This window comes from Hemicordylus capensis, chromosome 1 (genome assembly GCF_027244095.1).
Source record: "Hemicordylus capensis ecotype Gifberg chromosome 1, rHemCap1.1.pri, whole genome shotgun sequence".
NCBI classification, from domain to species: domain Eukaryota; kingdom Metazoa; phylum Chordata; class Lepidosauria; order Squamata; family Cordylidae; genus Hemicordylus; species Hemicordylus capensis.
In genome coordinates, this window is record NC_069657.1 from 169,475,279 (window position 1) to 169,489,679 (window position 14,401).

Genomic DNA, 14,401 nt, shown 5'->3' on the forward strand with positions numbered 1-14,401 from the left:
TTACATGTCTGCCATCTTGAATCGGGGTAGATGACAACATCACAAACTACACCACTGAGGTGTCCCTATGTGTCCCTACAAATGTACCTGATTTGGTCCATATTGGTCCAGGCATTGCGAAGTTGATATGGTGGGGACACACAGACACACACACACAGAATGTCGGGTGATCTCATAAGCCTACTGGAAAGTAGGCTAAAAAATCACAACAATAAAAACATAACAAACAAACAAACAAACAAAGTATTCAGAGCAGCAGGCCAAAAAAAATTCAGAGGCAGACTGAGAGCAGATCTAGAAAACCAAAGTCAACCATTATGGGCTGGCTTCCCTGCGTTAGGAGGCAAACAGCAGCATTTGTTAATGGAACTGCTCCCGGGGAATTGGTGGGAATCCTGAGCTACGTTTTAGGCTTATGTGGCTTGTGTGGGGTGGGGTGGGTATTAGCTAGCTTGGAATGGAACAGTCCCACCTTCAGAATAAAATGTGTTCAAAGCTTCCATCACAGAAAGAACTGGATGGAGAGGTTAAGGTTCAAAATACAATGAGGTTTACTGAAAGGTTTGGGGGTTTAGGAAGAGAAAAATAAGAGTTAGATAAGCAACAGAAGACTATGTTACAGTTCACAAGGAGGCAATTTTGCTTAAGTTCCAAAATTAAATTCACTCAAGACTGACGAGAGACAAATGAACAGTTTTGGATTTTAGGAGAAATGAGGAAAAGGGAAAGTGGTGTTTTGAGAACAGGAGTTATATACTACCTCGCTCCTTCCCAGAGGAATGTTGTGAACCACTTCAGTTTGGTCAAGGCTGAGAGGTTTCTCTCCTCCGGGGCAGGCAGGTGGGAGTGGGAAGCCGGGGACCAGGCAGAGGTGTGTCAGCCAGGCAAAATCCAAAAATGAATCAGAATCTCACAGCCAGGAGTACTGTGCAGACTGGGTTAGGAAAAAGGCCAGTTTGGAGGCAAAAGGTAAAGCAGGAGTGAGAGTCACGGCAGGACAAAATGGAGGTGACTGTGCCAGGACAGAGAAAAAAGATGGTGGATTCGTGGAAGAATCTTACTTGGTGAATCTGAGGTAGGGTCACAAGTGGCACACAGATCCCAGGAGACACAAAGCACAAAAACACACGGATTGATGGTGTCCTGACCAGTTATAGGAAAACTCCTACCCAAGTTTATGCTAAACGCACCTTGCAAAGGCAAACAAAAGGGACAAAGCACAGGACAGGTCATTGTGCTCTTCAAAATTGAGGAGCCAACTTCTTCTTGGACAAAAGCTAGGGAAGGTCTGAAAAGAACCATGGAGGGAGAGGCAAGATGAACGCATTAGAGTTTATCTCTTGAGTCTTTTCAGAATATCTGGGGTAGCTAAGAAGTAAACAAGCTAACTTCCCACATGTTCGTTAGGGAAGGAGATGACCTGTTGCTTCCTTATCACTCCCCTTCCTGAAGTGGTGCTATCTTGACGTGATTTGCTGTGCCAACATAGGGAAAATACTTGGCTTATTATTTCAAGAATAGCTCTTGATTAAATCACCACTACTCCAGCTTCCTACTCATGAGCAATCAGGGGGTGACAGCGCGGTGAGGCCCTCCTGCAGTCTTGCCCTTTGAACTTGACCTAAGACCTGTGCCAAAATGACATGCCCTTTGAGTTAGCTACAGGTGAAACGAAATGGAGATCTCATGGTCCCGTGAGATCCAGAGTGCAAACTGTGGTAGCTACAGGCTTGTAGTTCCAAATAGAGAGGGGTGCTTCTCGGGTGAAGTACCCAAACAGGCTTCCTTGGGAACACATTTTGCACCAGCTGCGGCTTCCAAGACATCTTTAAAAGTAGCCCCATGTAACACATATGTTGCAGTCATCCGTCCTATTAGAGACAATAGCTGGACAAGTACAATGAATCCCCTGCTTTCCAAAGAAGAATGGAGTGTATGCAACAAATGCAGTTGATCAAAGGCAGTGCTGGCTGCTGCCCTACCTGCTTATCTGGGAGCAAGGTAGGACCAAGGAGTAGCAGCAGGGTCCTGGAATACTGTTAATTCTGTGACTGCTTCTCCAAACATCAGGATATAAACATGTAGCTCATCCAACAGTCATGGTTGGCAGACCAAACTTAATTTCACTGACATTTAGATTGGTGATATCAGAAACCCTTTTATGTGGATTAAAAGGAACTCTTCCCAAATGGCAGCCTTTACCTCACTTGTTAAATTTCCCTTGTCTGAATTGGCACCTGTGGGGGTTTTGTTTTGTTTTGGAGTACGGTAACAGGATTTGTCCCTTCATAAATAAGATCTCCTCGCTGTCCAGTAGCCACTTGTAATTCTTTTAAAGAACTACAAAGCTGCCCGGATGGGGGAGACCACGTGCTGTAAAAATAGCCTGCAACTGGGGCTTGCTTTGTGCACCCCTATAAGATGATGAGATACAGTATATGAAGTGTGGCATCAACAGAATTCATTTTCGATAGGCATTCGAAAAATATAATTTGGTACTTATTTCAGTGATTACAGGAGTTTTGCTGCTAAATACTTGGGGGGGAAATCCAAAAGAAAAATGGAGGGATTCTTGCGTTATAAACCAGACTATACTGCAAAGCCAAATAATTTCAGCCTGATGGTCTAGTTACTAAACATGTATGTTCAGTTTCTCTGGCACCTATGTGCCAAATTTCATAATGAGAACTGAAGCTATTAGCATGCTATTGACAATCTGCAGCTATAGCCTATATATGGACCAAAGGTTTCTAAAAAGTGGTGGACAAAGAAAGAAAATCATCTGAATGCTACATTAAAAAAATATTGCCAACAGTTTTCAAGAATATAATCTTCCAAATACAACAGAGAAAGCAGGAATGGATATTAGTGAATCCAGTGGGCTATTTTTATGACTACTAGAATTTCCTAACAAATCCACTGCTAGTCCATATTGTCTTATACAAAAATAAAATTTAAAAACACTAAATAGTATCAACAAGCATAAAACAGGTATGAAGAATATAGTTGTGTACTATCTAAATATTATCTGATGTACATCACTATCCTGCATAAAGCCAGCATAGCATAGTGGTTAGAGTGTTGGACTAGGACCAGGAAGACCTGAGTTCGAATCCCCATTCAACCATGAAACTCACTGGGTGACTCTGGGCCAGTCATGTATCTCTCCGCCTAACCTACCTCACAGGGTTGTTGTGAGGATAAAAATAACCATATACAATGCTCTGAGCTCCTCGGAGGAAGAGCGAGACATAAGTGTAAAAATAAATAGATAGATAGGACGTTTCCCCAATTATATAAACTGTGGTGTTTATCCATTAAAGAATATTCAGAATTTATCAGCTACTTAATATGTAAAGACTTAGCTCCACTGGAAATATCAGGATGCCAGCAGTAATTAATATAAATTGAGTTAATTTTTGTAAGTACAATTAGCATTCTCTTTGTCTATGTTTCCTAATGATACCACAGAGGAACTAAGTTCTAGCTGAATCCTGTTATCTCCTGTATTTTATTACTTACCTTTTCCCAGAAAGACTAAACAAAAGGACTTGTCCAACATTTATATTGATGTCTATGTAGACAATACTCAGCTAGATGGACCAATGGTCTGACTCGGTATTAGGCAGATTCCTATGTTTCTATGGAGCACATTCTCGCTGCACTGCCACGGACCTAAATCTCTCCTCAGAACCATGGTGGATAGTTACAAAGAATGGATTAGCCAAGGACTAGCTATGTTTTTGCATCCTCCTTTTCCTTTAAAGTAGGAGAAATGGGGAAATGCCAATTTCTACTAAACATACAAGGTGCCTGCACTAGCACCCGCCTGCTGGAACTAGAGTTAGAAGTGCCATCAGTTTCAGGGCTCACACTTTGCAGTGGTATTTTGGCCTTAAATTCAACTCAGAGCTGGATAGTCCAGCATTTGTTCCACAGATCCAAAGGGAGCCAATGGCCCCACAGCACTAACAATTTTAACACTCAGAATAATCCAAACAGAAATCACCAAGTACAAAATCTCTTTCAAAACCAATATTCCACATTTCCCCTTGCAGCTTCCAGTGACCATTTAAAATATGCAGGATAGCTGTAGGGCATATCTGACGTCCTGCAATAAGCTCTAGCAGACTACTTGAACGAAGGCAGGCACATTGTCCTTGCTTTCTCATAAGTATCTTCTGTGCCTTACAGACCTCTTTATGTCACTGGGCTATTTCTGTACAGGATCCTGGACCTCTTGAATTCCTTTATGTTTTCAAAGTTGCCAGAAATAACTGGAATAAAACTCTCACCTCTGAATGAAAAGTCAGATGTTGCATTCATTTTGCAAATTCTTTTTCTGGGCTAAAAATAGCAAAACAGAGAGGAATATATTTGCCACTTACCATCAGTTAACAATGCTCTGCTCGTAAGTACATTTCCCAACATAAATTTGATCACTGCCAAGGCTGTGCAAAGGATCCCACTTAAAATGGAAACACTATACAGAAAGTCATCCTATAAAAGAAATACATAAGATATAATTATATGCCATTTTGCCACAGAAAATAAAGTTGTCAAGACCTGAGCAGAAACTAGAGCTTCTGGAGGTATGTTTAGACATGCTGGAAGCAGGCACAAGCAATTCATGTGCTTCAGAACTAATGTCCAAAGATGTAGTTTACTTCTTTCCCATAATGAGGTATGTGAGCTGCACCCAAGTTCCTTTTCAGATATTATTTTGGAAATAGGAAGAGGAGATGCAAGAGTCACCTCTGCACCCACTCCCAGCACAATGTCTAAACCTAGCCAGGATAGAATCTAAAAGCTGTACAGTGGGCAAGGCCTGAGATTTTAATATTCACCCAAGTCATTGTCTCAGTTATCAGAATAAGGACTTGCATCCAGACATATAACAGCATGTGCACACTACACTTGATCTTAGCCAAAAGACCAAGTATACATGGTGCTCCTGCAGATGCAGACCAGCCCATTCACTTCGATGGTAGGTGCATGCATTGGTCTTCAATGTGCTCTATAAGTAAACTACCCTCACCATGGACAGGTATTTTTCTAAAGATGAGGCACCCACATATTGATGTGTGTTTTAAAGTTAGATACATCATGCCATTTGTAAATGGCCCAGGTAATGGTCATGCAGCCAAATTCTGCCATACCATGGTATCTGCAGTGGCTTTATTAGGTGGTGAACCTAGGGAAAGACAAAAAATCTCAATTGAAACTGCTTATTTAATGTCATCCAGCTTCATTCCACAAAGACTGGGAATACGGGGGGCGGGGGGGTGTACAATTAGTGTGGTGAGTTAGTGTGGACTTTAGGAACATAGGAAGCTGCCATATACTGAGTCAGACCATTGGTCTATCTAGCTCAGCATTGTCTTCACAGACCGGCAACGGCTCCTCCAATTCCTGTTGCAGGCAGGAATCTCTCTCAGCCCTATCTTGGAGAAGCCAGGGAGGGAACTTGGAACCTCAGATGCTCTTCCCAGAGCAACCCCATCCCCTAAAGGGAATATCTTACAATGCTCTCACATTTAGTTTCCCATTCTAATCTAATCAGGGTGGACCCTGCTTAGCACACTCATGCTTGCTACCACAAGAAGACTTGTTTTCCAGACCGCTGGTCATCTTCCCAAAGTGGCTCCATCCCCTGAGAGGAATATCTTACAGTGCTCACACTTCTAGTCTCCCATTCATATGCAGCCAGGGCGGACCCTGCTTGGCTAAGGAGACAAGTCGTGCTTGCTATCACAAGACCAGCTCTCCTCTCCTTATATACACCTGACTAGCCCCACTCACCACTGCTATTTATTTAATCATATTTCTATAGTGCCCGATATAAATATCTCTAGGTGGTGTACAATTTAAAAACACAACAAATATTAAAGCAGTTAAACTCACAAAACTAATACAACTAATAAAAACAAAATCACAGATAAAAGCTCATTACATTTAAAAATCTTCAATTAACAGCCTGAAAAAACAGGTACATCTTGAGAATTCTCCTGAAAACAAACAGAGATGAATGTTCACATCCCCGTACTGAGTAGTGGGTGAAGACTGCTAAAGTTCTTGTCCAGACTCCTACTCTCTTTCACTGACTACTGCAGAACCATTTTGCCTGGCCTTGGCTGCTTTTTCTCTCAAAGTTCTCCTTATGGTCTTGACTCCTTTAAGTCATCTAATCTGTTCTATTCATTGCTATGATCATGTTACTTTTCGTTTCTTTTCTCTGCATCAATTCCTTCTTTCTGCTCATATTCCATTTTAAGTTTCTATTGACTTGTTTCTTCATCCTTTCTCTCCTGTGTGTCTGTCCTCCTTTCTATCCATACTCTCTCTCCATTCCTCTGGTGCTCTTATCCTCTGTAAACCCCAAATCATCCTTCATTTCCTAATTTTACTAATCCTTCTCACTGCCCATAACATGGAAAATTTATTATTTTTACATTTTATATCCCGCTCTTCCTCCAAGGAGCCCAGAGCAATGTACTACATACTTGAGTTTCTCTTTCACAACAACCCTGTGAAGTAGGTTAGGCTGAGAGAAGTGACTGGCCCAGAGTCACCCAGCTAGTTTTATGGCTGAATGGGGATTTGAACTCGGGTCTCCCCAGTCCTAGTCCAGCACTCTAACCACTACACCACGCTGGCTCTCTTTAGCTCCCAATATTCATCTGGCCTTGCCCACTGCTGTATTTTAAAAAACCAACCCTACATCTTTATTCTGGCATTTTTAAGTGAACATAAACTTCCAATTTTATTTAAAATATTTCTATTTTAAATAGATAGATAGACAGACAGACAGAATTTTATTTAAAATAGATATATTAATTTAATTTAATTTAATTTAATTAATTAAAATTTTATTTAATTTAATTGTAAACTGCCCAGAAACACAAGTTTTGGGCAGTATAAAAATATTTTAAATAAATAATAATTAATAATTAATAAAATAATTTTTCACTCTTCTCTCCTACCCTTGTATATTATTGAGACTGTAAGCCTAAGAGCAGGGTTTGCATCTATGTAGAGTGCATAGAATCCATAGGCATACTAATTAATTAATTAGTTGATTAACAAACAGAGTCCTTCAATAGAAAGGTGCCCTATACTATACATAAAATCACTGAGAAATCTAGTTCAATATTGTCCACAGTAACTGGCAGCAGCATTCCAGGCTTTCAGACAGAAGCCAACGACTGTACCCGAGACCTTCTGAGGTAGAAAGAACTGCATGCAAAGCAAGTGTGGTGTCCAGGAACGACAAGTTGCTTACCTGTAACTTGGATTCTTCTAGTAGTCATCTGTGCTCTTACATGGTTGGGCTTTGCGCCTGTGCATAGACGTCGGAGTTTTTCCAAGCTAAATTCCTTCTATAGTGTTTAGGCGGTAGCCCCACCCCCTCTGGTGATATGCAGCTGCACATGACTCCCCCTTCAGTCTGAGTCCGCTATCTGAAAAAGACTAAAGAGGGGAGGTTACGTGGGCATGTAAGAGCACAGATGACCACTAGAAGAACCCAAGTTACAGGTAAGCAACGTGTCATCCTTCGACGAGGTCTCTGTGCTCTACATGATTGGGCACATAGCAAGCTGCACCTTGTGCCAATCTTACCTGGAGGTGGAGAGTGACTGCAACACTGCCAAGCCAAAGGAAGCATCTTTGTGGGCACGTACATCTAGAGCATAGTGTTGCATAAAGGAGTGATGTGACGCCTAAGTGGCAGCCTGGCAGATGACTTCAAGAGGAACGGTTCTGTCAAAAGCTGTAGAGATGTGCTCTGATCGAGGCTCTTGTAGAATGTGCTCTGATCGAGGGTGGAAGGGGTCGTTTCACGATCTGATAGCACAAGGTAATTGTACGGACGACCCAATGAGATATAGGGGCTATTCTTACGATTGGCAAAAATCGGGCTAGGATTTTTGCCGATCGTAAGAACCACCGGGCTCGCAGCGGAGCCCAATGGTTCTAAAGCGGGTAACCTGCTCAAGAACCCATGCCTTAAAACCAGGTTTGGGGAGCGAGCGTTCCACAAACCTGGTTTTAATAACGAGTACCCACAGTGTGGCTTCGCACCACACCTGCTCACGAGGAGACCCCTGGAGGGGAGGCGAAAAGCCACGTCCCGGCTCCGGGGGTCTCGCCAGCATACTCTGCGTGCTTGCACAGGGCATGCTGGAGCTTGTGGGGGCCAGTCGGCCCCCGCTCCCCCCAGACCCCGCCAGCTCCGTCTCGGAGCCAGCAATCATGTGGGCAGCCGATCCAGCCGCCCAGGGCTCCCTCCCAGCTTGTGAGTGGGGAGAGCAGGCTTAGCCCGCTCTTCCCGCTCACTGCAACAAACCAGGTCTCACGAATCGTGAGACCCGGTCCATAGTCTGAAAAGAGGCTTGTGTACCTCTATTAGGTCCGGAGTGTGTGAGGAAAAGGAACTGGGAGGTACGCCAGTCAACAGTCCAATGAACATAATATGCTAGTGTGCAGCGTCCATCCAGAGTGTGAAGGTGGCATTGAGCATCGTCCTCTGGATTGGGGAAAAACACTGGCAAGGTAAGTAGTTGGGAGCGGTGGAAGGCTGAGACAACCTTGGGTAAGAAGGATATGTCTGTACGGAGAAAGATTTTATCTTTGTGGAAAGTCAGATACGGTGAATCTACTCTGAGAGCCCTAAGTTCACTAATACGTCTAGCGGAGGTGATAGCGACAAGAAAGGTGACCTAACATGAGAGTAAGTCAACTGAGGCAGAGGCCAGAGGATCAAAGGGAGGCCCCATGAGAAATCTAAGTACTAAGTTGAGGTCCCAGGTCAGAGCCATGATGGGAGAATCTGGATATAAGTGAGATAGTCCCTTCAAGAATCTTTTTATAATAGGGTCACGAAACCAGGAGCAAGTGTATAACAGGGAATGGGCTACAATAGTGGCCAAACTGACTCTCAGTGAAGATATTTTCAAGTCAAATTCCTTAAGGGCTAGGAGACAGGCGCAGACATGTTGAGGAGACACCTTTGTAGGAGAAAAGTCTTTGGATTCTAGGAATTTAAGAAAATGCTTCCATTTGTGACCATATGATTTCACTGTTGCAGGTTTGTGAGCTGCTGAAAAAACTCATTGGAGTTCTAGTGGGAAGGAGGCTTGATCCACCATGCAGTGAAACGAAGTTGTGGCAAGCTGGGATGGAGAAAATATCCAGACTGCTGGGTGAGAAGATGGGGAATCTCTGGGAGGTGCTTGTAGAGATTGTTGGAAAGCTGGAGGAGGCGAGGGAACCAAGGCCTCGTGGGCCACCAAGGGGTGATGAGGATGAGGTTGGTCTTGGATGATCTTTTGTAGGATTCTGGGGATGAAGGGTATGGGCTGATAGACCTGTCCAAGGGATGGCAAAGGCATCACCCAGTGTGTTGCGGCCTAGGCCCGTCCGTGAGCAGTAGAGACAGCATTGCACATTGAGTGGTGATGAGAAAAGGTCTATTGTTGGTTGGAACCAGAGATGAAAGAGAGAGTTTGGCGTCAGTCGGTCTAATTGCCACTCATGGGAGGTAGTGCCGATCTTGCTGAGGGCATCTGCCTGTATGTTGGTCTTACCCTGAATGTGGACGGCTATGGGAGTGATGGAGTGTCTGATGCACCAAAGCCTGATGGAGAGGCACAGCAGTATAGGAGAGGACATACCTCCCTGTCTGTTCCAATAGGCCTTTGCCATGGTATTTTCCATTTGAATCGTTATTGTGGAGTGAGCAATGAGAGGAAGAAACCCTTTCAGGGCTTCGAAGATTGCTAGGAGTTCTAGAAAGCTGATATGATGAGAGGCCTGGGTTCTGGTCCATAGGCCATAGAGACAGAGGATATGAGTGCCCCAGCCCCTTTCCAATGTGTCTGTTGTGAGGATGAATTGGGGTTGTTGAGGGTGGAATGGGGCTGTTGGGGTCGTTCCACCAAAGAAGGGAGCGATGGATATGCAAGGGGATCTGTAGATGGTGAGCTGGGGAGTCTGATTGAGGACAAAAGCTGTGGAGGAACCATTGTTGTAGGACCCGTGATCTGAGACGTGCGTGAGGAAGAACGTGTAGAGGCCATGTAACCTAGCAGCTGCTGGATAACTCGTGCTGTGTGGCAGGGGCGAGAAAGCACCTCTGTCAATAGGGAGAGGATTGCTTGAATCCTCAGGTCTGGGAGGTAGTTTTGCCTGGATGGAGTAAAAAAAGGAGGCCAAAAAACTCTATGGATCTGGTTAGAATGAGTTTGGATTTGGCGTAGTTTATTTGGAGCCCCAAAACATTAAGGAGAGTGACTGTAGTTGTTACGGCCTGGCACAGATTTTGGGGATTGTTTGCTGCAAGGAGCCAGTTGTCTAAGTACAGGAAGACCTGTATCCAAGTAGGCGACTATCGGAGCCATGCATTTTGTGAAGATTCTTGGTGTAGAGGCCAGACCAAAGGGTAGAGCCCGGAATTGATAGGCGTTTCTTGCCACTGTGAAGTGAAGGTATCGCCGGTGTTGGGGTCGGATGGTTATGTGGTAGCAGGCATCCTTCAGGTCTAAGGAGACAAACCAAGCCCCTCTGTGGAGGAGGGCTAGGATGGTAGGGATGGTGACCATTCTGAAACTAACACATCTGTTGAGCTCACGGAAGTCTAGAATAAGCAGAAGGGTACTGTCTGGTTTTGGGACGATAAATTAAGTGGAGTGCAAAACCTGATAAGATGGGTTTAGCACTGGTTCTATTGAGTCCTTGTCAAGTAAGGACTCTATTTCTGAGAGGAGAGTAGTCGTGAGTATAGTAGCAATCAGGGAATTGAACAGAGGGGGAGTTGAGAATTCTATTGTGTATCCATTCCTCACGATAGTGAAGACTCACGAATCTCTTGTAACATGTTCTCAGGTTGAGAGAAAGAGGAACAGATGGGTCCCCCACCTGAGGCGAGGCTGGGAGTCATTGTCTCTTTGGGAAGGCAGGTGAGGGTCTGGATCTGGGTGGTGGTGAAAAGGAAAGGAGGTACGTTTTCTATACGGTTGGTATCTAGGTGTACAAAAGGAGTGATCAGGCTGTTATGTCTGATTCGGCGGGTGTTGGGAATAGTGCTGTTGCCATTGTGAAGACCTGTAAGGGTGAAAGGCAGGAGACTGGAAGCTCATAGTGCATGTGGTATTGCGAAGATGTTGGACTTTATGTAAGGTTTCATCCGTCTTCTCTCCTAAAAGGGCTTCACCCTCAAAGGGTAAATCTTTGATATGTGCTCAAGCCTCGTGGGTTAAACCAGAGGAGCATAGCCAGGCATGTCTATGAATAGCTATGGGGGTGGCTACCACCTTAAAGGCGCATTCAGTGGAGTGTCTGACTGTGTTAAGTTCTTGCTTTGCTAACTGTGCTGCTTCCTTGAGGAAGACCTTAGCTGGGTCTTTCTTGTCAGGAGGGAGATGGTCTAGGACAGGGATTCTCAACGTTGGATCCTCAGATGTTATAACTCCCATAATCCCCAGCCAAAGGCCAATGGGACTGGGGATTATGGGAGTTGAAGTGCAATAACATCTGGGGACCCAACGTTGAGAATCCCTGGTCTAGGAGGCAGGCTAGGCATTCCCAGAGAAAATGGTTATAATGAGCATTGTAAGCCTGGTAGTTAGCAATTTGAAGATGTAGGGTAGAGATAGAGTAGAGTCGTCTGCCAAAGGTATCCAGCTTCCTTCCCACCTTATCTGGTGGGGCGGTGGCTGAGCGGCTTTCTATTCTTTGAGAAGGAGGACTCAACAACCCCAGAATTAGGAACCGGGTGTTTAAGGAGGAAGTTACCCGCTTGTTCGTCCTGTGTATGGCCTCTAGAAAAACTTCAAGTTTCTTAGTAGGATGAGACAGAGATGATGGTTTTTGCCATCAAGATTTAGTGATGTCCATGAGGGCGGAAATCATAGGGAGAGACACAGGAATACGTGTATCTGCCTCAATAAGAAAGAAAAGAGGGTCAGGATCCGCCTCGGCCTGTTGAGAGAGTTGTACTCCTAAGAAGCTAGCCATGTGAGAGATGTAGCCTGCATAAATCTTATAGTCGTCTGAGGGAGAGCTGGGTTATTGGTGGGACAAGAGTTCCTGTGGAGATGATCCAAGAAAAGCCATATCTGAGTGAGAAGATCCGATGTCAGAATCTTCATAGTCAGATTGTTGATCAGAGGATTCACCCTCGAGGGGTGTGGGATGGTTAGGGTCTTCTGGAGTCTCAGGGAGGTTCTGATGTCTAGTGTCAAATTGCGTAGAGGCCGGAGGGTGGGCCAGATGATTTCGTGGTGGAATCTTAGACGGCAACAAGAAAGTTGATCTAGGTGGAGGTGGTGGCAGTTTTTGTGTGGCAGTGGACTGTGAACCAGGTGTGGCAGCCCTAGGAGGTCAAATCGTGGTTGGTGGTCTAACAATAGTGTGTTGTGGAGATCGAAAGCGGTCCCTAGGGGCTCTCCTGTAATCCCACTGGTCCAGCTGGGATGTGTAATGTCGAGAAGGTAAGTAAGCAGGATGCCATGGGGGCTCATAGGAGTTCCATTGTCTGGAGCAGAGCAGCTCTGATGGTAGAGAGGAGTGATAGCGCCAGCAGTCATCATAGCTGGAATAGTAATGGTCCTGGTAATATGCACGTAGAGGCTGGCTACGGTCTCTATATGTGCGTTCAGGGTGGAGCCTCTCGAATTCAAAATCGAAGTCCTCTTCCAAGAGGTTGGCTTTGGGTTCATAGGCTGTGTCCTCCTCTTCGGCGTCCGGTTCCAAAAGGGGTTCGGGTTATTTATTTTTATTTTTATTTTTATTATTATTAATAATAATAATTCAACTTCTATACCACCCTTCCAAAAATGGCTCAGGGCGATTTAAAAGAGAAATAATAAAATAAGATGGCTCCCTGTCCCCAAAGGGCTCACAATCTAAAAAGAAACACAAGATAGACCCCAGCAACAGTCACTGGAAGTACTGTGCTGGGAGTGAATAGGGCCAGTTACAGTTTGGGTCTAGGCGCCAAAGCGTCGGACAAGGTAGTAGACATGGGGGCTGTAAGGCCAAGTCTGGTGGGGAAACCCTGGCCATCGCCTACACAGTAGAAGGCTGAGAGGCTGCCTCAGAAGATTTCAATGCCTGCTCCCAGAGCCAAGATCTTAAATGGGAGGCTCGGTTCTCTTTGGCTTGTTTGGTGAACTTTGTACAGTGTGTGCAGGAGTCTACTTTATGTGCCTTGCCGAGGCAAAAGAGGCAGTGATTGTGGAGGAGATCTTTGCCCTGCACTGGACACAGAGCTTAAATACGACCTTGCCAGCCATAAGAGGCAAGGAAAAGAAAAAACGCTGAGCCCCGAAGGGATGATGGGGGGACACAATGGAAAGAAGAACTCTAATGAACAGAAAGAAGAGATAACAAAATCAAAAGAGAAAGGAGGAAATACTAAGAACAAAATAAAAATGGAAATTACTTGAATCATGCAGTTTAGCTCGGAGCCACTCAGAGAAGAAGTCAAATTGTCCGCAGATGAAGAAAGACTGAAGAGTTGCATGCAGCCGCATTTCACCAGAGGGGGCGGGGCTACCGCCTAAATGCTTCAGAAGGAATTTATCTTGGAAAAAACTCTGACGAGGTCACTGCTCAGGTGCAAAGCCCAATTGTGTAGAGCACAGAGACCACGTAGAAGAACTTGAGGTGCCTGGGAGAGAATCTGGAACATTATGCATACAAAGCACCTTCCTATACGGGGCGGAGCCACCATTGGGCCAGTGGGTTCAAAGAACCTGGGCTGTGCCCAATCAGGGGCCGCGCCTGATTGGGCGCGGCCAATCGACACCCCCCCCCCTGCGTCTGACGTCAGACGCGGGAGTGCAGGTTTAGCTCCCGGGCAGGGGCTGCTCCACCCCTTCGGAAGCTAAACTAAGGCTGGCGCTGCGTTTGCAGCGCAGCCAGGAGCGGCTCTTCCCTGCAGGGAAGAGCTGCTCCTTGCTGTGCTGCAAAAGCAGCGCCAGCCTTAGCTTAGCTGATGTCAGACGCAGGGGGCAGTGTCATCAGGGCCGCCGCTGCAGCCACACACAGGCGACTGGCGGTCAGGCTCCACCAGTGCTCCTATATTGCCAAGTTACACTCAGAATGGGGTTGCTGTCTCAAGAGCTACATCAAAATTCCTTTTTTTCTGGATTTTTAAATTGTTCTGATTGTTTAACTGTTGTTTTACACTGTTTTATAATTTCTGTTTTAATTGTTAACGGATTTTAATGGTTTTGTTTTAATTGTAAACCGTCCTGAGCCATTTTGGAAGGGCGGTATAAAAATTCAATCAATCAATCAATCAATAATAAAAAGAAAATTCTGAAAATAACACAAATTAAAGTATACTCAGATGTACTAACTCCACTCATTTGTGATGAAATTTAATTAAAATACA

The 14,401-nt window shown here is 44.9% G+C and overlaps 1 protein-coding gene across 4 annotated transcripts in view; it reads right to left on the reverse strand.

The window, feature by feature from the left end:
• TMEM163 (transmembrane protein 163) overlaps window positions 1-14,401 on the reverse strand; it is a 141,004-nt gene that overhangs the window by 18,807 nt on the left and 107,796 nt on the right. For all 4 annotated transcript variants that reach the window (XM_053253701.1, XM_053253684.1, XM_053253695.1 and 1 more), the window contains one exon: window positions 4,389-4,500. In XM_053253701.1, coding sequence (XP_053109676.1) covers window positions 4,389-4,500 — 112 coding nt within the window. The remainder of the gene's footprint in view (window positions 1-4,388; window positions 4,501-14,401) is intronic.